General features: G+C 35.1%; 1 protein-coding gene across 1 annotated transcript in view; it reads right to left on the reverse strand.

The window, feature by feature from the left end:
* Positions 1–2,041: 2,041 nt before the first annotated feature.
* Positions 2,042–12,141, reverse strand: part of ST8SIA4 (ST8 alpha-N-acetyl-neuraminide alpha-2,8-sialyltransferase 4) — a 100,413-nt gene continuing 90,313 nt past the window's right edge. The window contains 1 exon segment of the mRNA XM_047729810.1: positions 2,042–6,436. Within this exon segment, the coding sequence (XP_047585766.1) occupies positions 6,154–6,436 (283 nt within the window). The 3' untranslated portion in view covers positions 2,042–6,153.

A 12,141-nucleotide genomic window follows, 5' to 3' on the forward strand; every position in this document is an offset into this window, starting at 1 on the left:
TAGTTTGATATATTATCAAGCAATAATTTTATTCTTATATCCAAGATTTTTTTTTCTTTCATGGGCTCATGCATGATGAAACTAGTTTATAGGAGAGATCATTAAGATGCTCTGTTAATTTGGATATTAGGTTATTCCCCTTCTCATAAAGAGAAAGAAACCAGGGAAAATTGTTCTAAAAACACGTAAAATGCATGAACTTCCACCTTGAGATAGTTAAGTAGTTACTAAAAGAGATGAATGAAACACCCAAATTCAATCATGTTTGTTTAGGAATCTCACAGTTAAGAGTTTTAAATAACTGTAATGTAATAGATTTTGTGATACGCAGTCAGAGTCTAACATAAGAGTAATGATAAACGTGCATGAAAAAAATGAGGAAAGAAGTTGGAGTGAGAATTGGTAGGGTTTATGCCTGGAAGGCACAGATCTTGTCATTAGAGACGTTTGCTCTATTTGAAGACAGGGATAGCTTGTTAGATGGTCCCAAAGTCCAAGTTATATACTCCTCCTAAATACCTGCCTATACTTTTGAGCTTTGCTCATTAATTTTTTTTCAAGTTTTTAATTGAATTCTAGTTGGTTAACATATAGTGTAATATTGGTTTTAGGACTAGAATTCAGTGATTCATCAGTAAGATACAATACCCAGTGCTCCACACAAGTGCCCTCCTGAATACCCTCCACCATCTAGCCCATCCCCCACCTACTCCCCTGGGGTAATCCTCAGTTTGTTCTCTATCATTCAGTTTCTTTTCTTTTTTTTTTTTTTTTAAAGATTTTATTTATTTATTTGAGAGAGAGACAGTGAGAGAGAGCATGAGCAAGGAGAAGGTCAGAGGGAGAAGCAGACTCCCCATGGAGCTGGGAGCCCGATGCGGGACTCGATCCCGGGACTCCGGGATCATGACCTGAGCCGAAGGCAGTCGTCCAACCAACTGAGCCACCCAGGCGTCCCTCTATCATTCAGTTTCTTAAGGTTTGTTTCCCTCTCTCCTTTATTCCACTTCTCATATGTTCATCTGTTTTGCTGCTTAAATGCTACGTATGTGTGAAATCATATGGCATTTGTCTTTCTCTCACTTGTTTCAGCATTGTGCTCATTAAATAATACTGTTTGCAAACTTAGTTTTGCAGGGAACCTCTTGTCAGTTAAAAAGACGTGGCATCAAAATGTTACGAGAAGGTGGGCACTGAAGTCACACTGGCTGGATTCAATAATGGTTCTTTTACTTCTGAACTGTGTTACCCTTAGCAAGTCACATAACCTCTCAGTCTCATCTGAAAAACGGAGGTAGTGCCATATCCATTGCACAGGTTCATGCTGAGTTCTGATTTTATCCCGAGAATCAACAGGGATTACCGATTGTATATGGATCCTTGAAAATAAAAGGTAATTATGTAAATACAACTAAGATCTATTGTCATTAAACATTGTTAATGGTTCACTCTTGGTCTCTAGCAAATACTCAAAAATTTCAGAACACTAAAAGTGACCTCATGAAAACATATTAGTTTCTGAAGAAAACAGCGCAGTCTGAAAATGTAGATTTGGCAGTTAGATAAAGTCGTGGAAGAAGACTGAGATATGCAGGTTTTCAGAATCACCTCCTGGAATGTGAACTGCAAACAGTAGTAAGTGGACGTAACAGCAGCTGAAATCACAAGTCAAGGGCTACCACAAGAATGTGCGGTGTGTGAGGAGCCATGGACCTCTCCAACCATGAAACCAGATTGACCCGCTGACAGCAGGATAAATTGGATGTAAATGTAATTGGTGTAACACTCCATTCCCTGAACCAGAAACAGAATGTACCGAATTTAACAAAAATTGTTAAAGATTTCCTGATGTTTACGGGGCTTTCGATATTGTTCGTGTTTCTGTGCATACGCTGTAAAAATAAATGGTTTGCCAGATTGTCACTGGCTAGCAGAGGGGCAGGGAAGACAAAAGCACTAGCTACATTTTGTTTAAAACTGTCCTCTTATCTTATTGTACAAAGTGGAACCGGGGGGCTTGGATATAAGAGATGAGAGAAAATTAGGAAAAAAAAAAGGGAGATTTAATTTATTTTACAATTTTACAAATGATAAAACAATAACACCCAATTGCTATACATAAACCATAGGAAACAGTGTTGAACAGAATGAACTTGACAGAATAAATCTCACCTTTCAATTCCACAAATGATATAAGAAATACTCAGTAGCAATTATCCTGTGCAGCAGTGCTATCTCTGTAAACTCTTTTTTTTTCCTGCTATATACATTTGAAACACTTGTGCTTTTGCCTACACAAAGAAACATTTATTAAAAGGTGCTACTTAAATGGGAGACACAGGGCCTGGGAGCCACGGAAAACTGCAATTTAAATACATTGCCAGCTTGAAAACTTTTTAAAATTTTTCTTTTTTTTCTTTTTTTTTTTTTTTTTTAAGACTTGGCCATATTAGACCCTTATTGAAACTCTAAGTATGAACAATAGAATTCAGTTATAAAGTAGATCCCTCTTAAAGCAGGTTAATAACTGAAGTCTCAAAAGAACTTCTTTATTCTAAAGTAGTCTTATCTCCAGACTGCTTAACAGTACAGCCTCTGAAGATGTTAGCATGACACGAATCTAGTGTGTGTATATTACAGACTCTGTGTGGATAACACAGACACACATATATAACATTGTATATATGCATCACACATGTCTATTTGTACTATATAGATATATCTATAGCACATATATAATAAAATATCTATGTCTAGGTGGGCATTATTTGGATTTTCTGTCATCAAATAGGAACAATAACCCTCTTTCACTCAATTTTTTTAAAACATTGGTATACTGATAAGGTCTAATGGGAAAACTTCCACACTCGTAGAGGTAACAACTAACTATACATAGCTTTTCCTATACCTCTTCCACAATTATAGATACTCCCAACAATAAGCACATGAAAACAACTCTTATGAACCAAATACCACATTGTGTGCAGTAATGACTAACTGGCTCAATTAGAAATAAATTACTTTGTTCACCCTTTTCCTGTGTAGAAGCTTATGTACACTACCCCCAGCATTGCTTAAATAAATTGCTTATGTAAGCATATATGTAGAAATTTCCATTAGCAGTTGATATACATTTCATATGATATACAATACATAAAGACATTTGAATGCCCAGCACCTTCCTTCAGACAGAAAAACTTCCACAGTAATTTCATCAGTCCTGTGGGCTGAATCACTAGATTTGCCCCCAAAATCTGTTACTGATTCTTTTTTTTTTTTTTTTTTTTAAATTCCAGCAACTTAATATTGAATATAGAACAGGCTGGGTAATAATGATGAAAATATTTCCATGGCCTATTCATGTCAACAGCACAGTAACAACCACGTTCTCTAAAGGACACGAATATTTCACAATCAGCTGCCTGAGCATTGCCAGGTACAGGGGGAAATTGTGAAAAAGAAACAAAAAATTAAAGCTGTGAACATATGATAGTCTCAAAAGAAAAAAATTCAGATGTTTCAAGTATGTATTTATGATTTGATATTATCATGATCCCTTTTGGCCCCATATTGGTTACATGGAATTCTTCTTCTTGCTTGCTTTTAGCCTTCAGCGATCTCCTTGCCTCATCCCTGTAAGAAGGCCACAGTAGCTTGTGAAGGTGGTGGGGCAGATGGAAAGCTGTACAATAGGGAATGGAATGGTCTTGTACAGTTTGTTTTCTTTGAGCACTAAATGCCTTTAATTGAATTCATTCTTGAGTATTGAAAGTTCCCTGAGATGAACAAAAGTAGTCTCAGTCGATATTGAAGCCCTTTTTATATGCTGAACATTTTTAGAACTGGGCAATTTATTTAGAGAACACAAAGTATAGGGCAACAAAGCAATGCGAAGCTAAAAAGGCACTACTCAATGCATCTATGAGATAAACATTAATGCACTAAACAGTGAGTGGCTGGGATGCTTTTGCTGTGGCCTTAAAATTGTTTAAACACATTTGTTGATAATGCAATAAAAATGGCAAGGTTCCTTGCTGCTGCTTTTGAAGACATACTTTGAATGAGTTCTGAGGTGGATTTGACTATCAGAATTTACTTGTAACTTCAAATCTTTTATTGAATTCAAATTAAAGCCTACTCAAAAAGCTTACCCACAAGTAGTAAAAATTAAGGTTCTATAAATCATCTACTTTGGATTTGTTACGTGGATCAGACTTTTCATCTTTACATTCAGAATTTGTGCCTAATTCTTTTAAGATTTCCAATAGATAAGAGGTTAATGACAAAAGTGCATCATGTTCTGTCCATTTTTAGCTCTGCATCTCCTTTATGCATTCTATTTGTTTTCTTAGAGACACATGAATTCTAAAAAATAGTATTCTGAAACCCAAGGTTCTCATATTTTTAAAAATTATACCACATATTATTAATATATTAAGAACTGTCCTACTGTGAACATCCTTTTCTATGAGAACATGTATGTGTGTGTGTATATATATATATATTTATATATCTATAAACATATAGATATATATAAAATCTCCATGCTATTTTTTTTTCAGACTGTCTTTCCTAAGAAACAAAACATACATATTCCCCACACTATTTCTTCTTTCCTCAGACTGCTTTCCGTAAGAAACAGTAAGTCACGTAAGTGTTTCAGGCTAAGAGTAGAAGTGGGAACATAGTACTCCTGCTTTCTAAACAATTTGCCATTAGGATTACCTACCAGTATAGTATAAGTTAACAGAAAACTGGCCTCTTGGTCAATTCTATCACATGTTAAAACTTTTTGAATCAATTTCTTAATAATCTCATGTGCTTCTTTGAAAACACATTAACGTGATAATGTGAATAAATTTAACCACAGGAAAATATTGGCCAATTTAATTCACTTGAAGTGCAAATACTGACACACAGATTCATTATTAAACCTCTGAAAATTAATCATCTCTTATGAAGACAACATTCTACTAATCATGTTGTTTCTGCACTAAGAAAATTTAACAGTGATGTAAAGAGAATGCCAATCTTTCCATTTGAAGAATAAGGGGAATATCAAAGAACTGGAAGTCTCATTTCAGCCCTATCAGTCTAATACTTATTCTAAAGGGCAAAATGCTTCCACAAAATTATTACGAAATGTAAAAGCTATGGAAATCTTCCTTCAAATAAAGATAAAGTTTGAGTTTGAAAGCTTTAATATCTCTAAAGACAACTTCCATATTAGTAGCATAATAATATATTAATACATTATTTTCATGAAAGGAGAATGGTTTGTTGTGTAGAAACATCAGCACAATCTTTGGTACCAAAAGTGCTTGTTTTCTTTCTGCTAATTTTACCATCTCAGATGACATAGAACATCTTTCCTTTAGAATGGCTCAAGATGACTGAGTGGTACAGTTTAGCTGGTACCTTCTACACCCCTGGAAAAAAATCTGGAGGTCTAGAGTTGTGCAAAAGAAACCTCTTTTACAAAGTCGTCATGTGATTGCTCTTTAAAAATATAAGAACTTTAAAAATGATTCCTTGAAGGTTATTTATCTCATTCATATTTATCTCAGAAAAGATTTCTAAACACCCTATACCCAAACCAAAAGAGACTCCAGAAAACAAAAACAAAAAACAAAAACAAAAACATAAAGTTCATGATCAGACTCAGAGTCCTGACTGAAGGCATTTACTTGAGTTGTTTCATCTTACGGATTTCACTGCTCAAACTATTTCCATCTCGATTCCTGCTGACAAGGATGGTTTAATCCCCAGGGCTGAGTTGTGTTCCTGGGCGACTCTTTTAATGTGCTTGGCGTTGCCATGGCAGCCCAACAGTGATGAACACATTTGTCTCATTAACTAATGACAAGTGCATTGTTGGATCTTGTAAACACTACTGATTATACATTCAAACTGTGTTCTTAGTGGAAGTGGCACTTACTAGGACCCTTGAAGTCAACATATGTGTTTTTTTAGAGCACTTTGCAGGTATTTCATCAGCTGGTAGCAGATTTCTCATAAATGTCCTCTATCACCTTGCATCTAGATACTTGGTGGATGCTGACACTCAGTCTTGTTTTGGATCCCATTTTCAAATCTTAGGAAGCATCTTCAGAAAAGAAGTCTGTATTCAGTTTGTAGGTTTTCAAATGTGCTTTATTGCTTTATACACTTTCCTGTTGTTAGTTTCAGAGCTCCTCTATTATGCAGCACATTCAATGTTTTGAATTCTAATGGCATTCTGTGAGGACTGGCGTTGGAAAAGTACCTATATTTTAAGTCATCGTAGTAATGATATTTGACGGCTTTTCCATTCAAATCCTTAGGGAATGGCCAGAATCCATACAGGTGGATTTCATCACAGAATCTTGTGGCAAGTGTATACATGAGGAGACCTGTGCTGGGTCTTTTGATGGGAACTTTGTTTGTCAGCCAGTAACTGGAAAAGAAAAAACACACACAGAAAAGAATTTAGAGAAACATACAACATACCCTACGGCAAAGTATATACTATGCGGTATGGAAGTAAAATTAAATTTGAAAAGTATCATTATGAATAACATTTGAAAGACTGCTACAGAAATAACATATTTCTGAAACTTTGCCCATAAGTTTTTCAAAATCTCTGATATTTCAATTAAAAATCCAAACAAACACTTCACTTGCTTTATACTGACTTATTTAATTTCAATTGTCCAAATCCCATTTTACAAAATTAAAAATACTGCCTTAACCCACAGAAAAACAGCATAAAACAAATAACATATAAACAAACAATTCACCACTTAGTTTAACATTTTGTTACATAGGTAAAAGAAATTTAATAAGTATTTTATACTATTCATTTTCAAAGGCAATAAAATACTCCAAAATGTTCAGATCCATCATTGTTGCCAAACTTTGTTCACCTGAAAAGCATGCAAATTCACAAGTTAATCATCACCCCAGGCGAGGAAGGGGGTTTCCAATACTTCATGGCATACTCATTACCTTATGTGGAAACAGCTAAAAGAGGAAGGGTGTAGATTTTCTTTAACTTTCAAAGTTGCCCAATTACAAAAAGAATAAAGCTAATATGTATTTTTTTAAAAATTTTTGTTTGAACTCTTGTCTCTTACCTGGGGATATATATATACCCTGCTTGCCATTCAAACGTAAGGTGGAAGATTCTACTAGATTCTAGTCATTGCTGTATTTACATATTTGCCTTAGATTTTATATAATATTCTTTGTCTTTTTTAAAAAATAATTTATGAAGCTTTATGGGGACACCAAATACACCTGGTCTACTAAAAGCTGACCAACAAATACTGGACTTTGAAACATTCCTACATCCAAATAGGGAAAATACACTTATGAACTCCTCTCCCCCCCGCTTTTGAACCGGGATTGACCTTTCACATTTTTTTTTAAAGATTTTGTTTATTTATTTGACAGAGAGAGAGATCACAAGTAGGCAGAGAGGCAGGCAGGGGGCGGGGGGAAGCAGGCTCCCCACTGAGCAGAGAGCCCAATGTGGAGCTCGATCCCAGAACCCTGAGATCATGACCTGAGCTGAAGGCAGAGGCTTAACCCACTGAGCCACCCAGGTGCCCCTGACCTTTCACATTTTTTTATTTTCTAGCTGGGCGAAGGCCACGTGCTGAATGTTTTGAGCAATATGAAAGGCACGGTAGATCTTTTGTTACCAAAAGTGTTTTAAGGAAGCCTATTTTCAGTAGAGGAGATTTATAAGGAGTTTTCACAGATTATTATTTAAGAATTTTTCCACAGCTAATGAACAAAAACCATCGCACTTACATTGTTAGCATCATGAAGAAACCACAGATACTGGTTCTGTGCAAGGAGCTTACACTACAGTTTGAAGGTTTTGAAGGGACTGTGTGATATAGCCGAGAGCCCTCTCAGCTTTGAGAAAGCAGATGTTCTAACACAAAATGATGATCATTGGAAAATTTTGTGAATGTGATCTGTATGTGATTACAAATGTCAGTTGATAAAGTTGGTTAGTGTTTAAAAAAATGCACATATTTATAAATTTCTAAAGAGGCTGAGGCAAGTTCAAACTCAAAAAATGATTATTTCTATTGGGGAATGTCAATGATTGGGAATAGTCCAGCAATACAAAGGTCGTGCTAAATTATCTTATTTCTAAAGTGAGGGGAAAGAAAAAATCATCAGGCAATAATATACTGCATATTATTTGTAAGGGACTCCAAGGTCACATTACATGTGACTTCAAGAACACATTATAAATACACGCTTTCCATTTTCTGGAGAAATTTTCTGGATAGCCACTCAACCATGAATAATCATAGACAAAATACCGAAGGAACTTTTATATGTAATACAAAGCAGCAGTTACAATATTAGAAAAAAATGCCAAAGGCATTTTGTTTTAAATGTTTTAAAATAGTGTCAGAGATACACAGTCACTCAACATTTTTTGATCTGGGACACCACATGTGACACCACAAGCAGAAAATCTTCTTACCCTCAAGTACCTGACATCTAAAAGCAGAGCAGCCCATGAGCTGAATGGAGATGTCAGCACATCCAGAAGAAAGCAAGAGAAAAATGTGATTCTTGGGACAATTCTCAAGTATGTGATGCGATTTCAGAGGAGATTTTATAGAGGAAATAAATTTGTGGCTTTGGGGATAGGGAAGATATACCCACGATATTAATTAATTGATTTTAATAAATACGGTGTTTTGAAAACTAAACTCAAATAGCAAAGCCTCCTATTTGAAAATAATGGGTACAGAGGCTTTAGAGACGTGTTATTTTAATCTATGCAGTTCAAAGACTGGTGCGAAAAAACGTTGCTTTAGAACTCCTAACACTCTCTGATGTTTGACTTGTAACAATTTGAATAATCTCAAAGAAATAATAAACTACCCATTTTCAGGACATTTTCGGAGAAAAAGCACACAATAGATGCCATTTATCAAACAGCCCTTAATAAATGGTATCAACATGTAACAGATAAATTGAAACAAAACTTGAAAGCAGGTTGAGAACTAAGGCCACAGCTAATGACATTCTGTGAAGTTAAAAAGAAACAAGAACTGATCCGAATATAGTCAGTAAGAATTTCCTATGTGCTCATTATAAATCTAATGTTGGGCTTGAAATTGTATAGGCTAACATAAATTACTGATATTCAGTAGTTGCCCAGGAACACGTTCCATATGTGAAAAGGACAAAAATGGATATTCTTTTTAAATTCTATTAGCACAGTCAGTTAGAGAATATCTGCCAACTTTACAAGCCAAAATCCAGAGAACAATTTTAAAATCCGTATCTGGAAGTATCTAGTTATGTACAAGCTGACATTTAAAAACCACAAATTTCTTGTGAAGAGTTAATCAAAAATAGAATGCTAACTTAAGTTTTTAACCCTAATTAGGAAAAAAAAAAGAACCGAAAATAATGCATATATAAAATAATGAACTATTTATATTCTAATTCAGTATAAGCTTTTCTAAATTTTATCTCAAATTCATTTCCGTTGTAGTTTAAAATTGGCAATGTTTTCAATTCAGCAAATAATCTAGTTTCCATGTATGTATTTCTTTTTATAGATTTATTTTTTTTATCATAAAATCAATGTGGGCTCCCTGTAGAAAATTTGAAGAAAAAAGAAATGAACGAGGAAGAAAAATATTCCTTATAATCCAACTACACAGTGATAATTACCGTTATAATGTGCTGCATCCCCTTGTTTCCCTGGCTGTTTTGGATCTTAATATATATTATGATCATTCATACACAGAATGTTTTTCACCAGCGAGGCTAAGTTTTATTTCAGATACTATTAATTCCCTCCCTCCCCTTCTTTCTGCTACAGTGTTGGAATACTCTGTTTTGTAGGGCGAAACAAACTCACCCTGGATTTTAAGTGTAAATTGAACATTTCTAATTTTTCTTTTAAAGATGTTATTCATTTATTTGGCAGACGGAGACCATAAGTAGGCAGAGAAGCAGGCAGAGAGAGGAAGGGAAGCAGGCTCCCCGCTGAGCAGAGAGCCCGATGTGGGGCTCAATCCCAGGCCTCTGGGATCATGACCTGAGCCTAAGGCAGAGGCTTTAAACCACTGAGCCACCCAGGCGCCCCGACTTTTCTAACTTTTTATCGATGCAATAGCCTCCATTGGCCTCACTACTTCCCAGCGCTTCCCACTACTTCTCTGTTTTTGCCAAGCAAGGCGTCTTACCTCCCTTTCCTCCAACATATCCATCCCATTTCTTATTTCAAACTAACTCAATATTTGCCATGTTTGCCTACCAAATCCGTGTCACAAGATGTGAGTGTGACTCTATGATATAATAGTTGAGTCTTTGGGAAAGCTACTTCACTTCCTTGGACCTCAGTTACTAATATTTAACCTTTAAGGTTGTTATGATAATGCAAAAGAGATAGTAAGTGTGAAGGTCATTGCACACGCTTGACACACAGTAAGTAATATTAACTGAATTTTAGCATATCCCATAACCCATTCCTCAGTCCCACTCACACATCCCACTTCTCTCTGGGTGCTTTGTATAACTACATATTGCCTGGAGAATTGTGGTCATGTCATTTAACCTCAATGGGCATGTTTCCTTAGTTGAGAAACAAAAACACCTGATTGTATGGCCTTGGGGTTTCCTCTATCTGTAAGATTCTATGGCTGTTTCAAATCATCTTTCTCCATGAAACTGCACACTGCTAGAAACTGGGTGAAACGCTCTTGATTCTTCTCTGCTACCTTCTCCTCATTCTGTTCTCTTCAACTTTTTTCAGGTTTTAATATACTGAAAGCAAAAAAAGTACTTAATATAGTAGTTTTGATATTAAACACCACACTAGATTAGATTTTATCTCATAATAAAATTAGGTAATGGGGGCACCTGGGTGATTCAGTGGGTTAAAGCCTCTGCCTTCAGCTCAGGTCATGATCCCAGGGTCCTGGGATTGAGCCTCTGCTTGCTTGATAGGGAGGCTGCTTCCCCCTCTCTCTCTGCCTACTTGTGATCTCTGTCTGTCAAATAAGTAAAATCTTTAAAAAATATATAAAATTAGGTAATAATCACCCAAGAAGCCAAAACATATTATTTCAAGCAACCAACATTTTCAAAATAAAAGGAAAAAAACTTACTTTCAACAGCATTCAGCATTTGATATACTTATGACAGTTCACACTCAACATTTTGGCAAACAAGGAACATTAATTTGCATTTATATTTAAACAAAGGAGTCTAAAATTTAGAAGTAGTATTTTTTTCCTCTAAAAATCAAACATGAAAACTTCTAGAAGAATATAAAATATAATATAAAATATTCTAGAATGTGGAATCCCTCTGTGCCAGTTTTAGTATTATATTATATGCAAAGTTTCTATTTATGAACCCAGCAATTCCTTTCTCTGGAATGTGATATGAAGTACAGAGCATGGGGTGCCTGTGCATACTATTTCTTCTCTCCTATTTACCTTCCCACAACCGAGCTTTGTGCTTGTCCTGCAGGAAGATTTTGTTAAGGATAAATAATATGGTTTCTGGGTCTGAAATATATATAGTAATTTGAGATCTATAGAAGTTTGAGTTACTATAAAAGAATTAGCTTTCTATAATTCATCTTTGCTGAAGATGGGTTCATCTCCCCAATTCTATACTCCATGCTGCAAAACAAATTTTTAAATAATACCTGAATATTATACACAAGTTTTCATATTTGTTAATATGTTGGCTCATTCTTAGAAAAATGACATGGCATAGGCTGTATAATACAAAACTTAAGGCAGTCATCTCTGGGCATATTGAAATGGAGTATCTCCACTGTTTCATTTTCAACTGTTCACACAATCCTTCCCTTGTATCTCCAGTCTGAGGTATGCTCCATCTCATAAATTTACTTTTTAAAGTGCAGAAAACTTAATTTTGTTTTAAAACTCCTTTAGTAATTAATGATGTACTATGTATGTTGGCTAACTGAATTTAAATAAAAAAATATAGATGAATGAAAATATCCAAAGACAACAATTAAATGTGATTATATGGGAAAAAAATTAAAAATAAATAGAACTGTTTTACTACCTCTTACTAAGATTATGAAATAGATTTGTCTTTCTGTAACAGTAGGGCTGGTGATGATTTAAA

Source organism: Lutra lutra, chromosome 5 (genome assembly GCF_902655055.1).
Source record: "Lutra lutra chromosome 5, mLutLut1.2, whole genome shotgun sequence".
In the NCBI taxonomy this organism is placed as follows: Eukaryota; Metazoa; Chordata; class Mammalia; order Carnivora; family Mustelidae; genus Lutra; species Lutra lutra.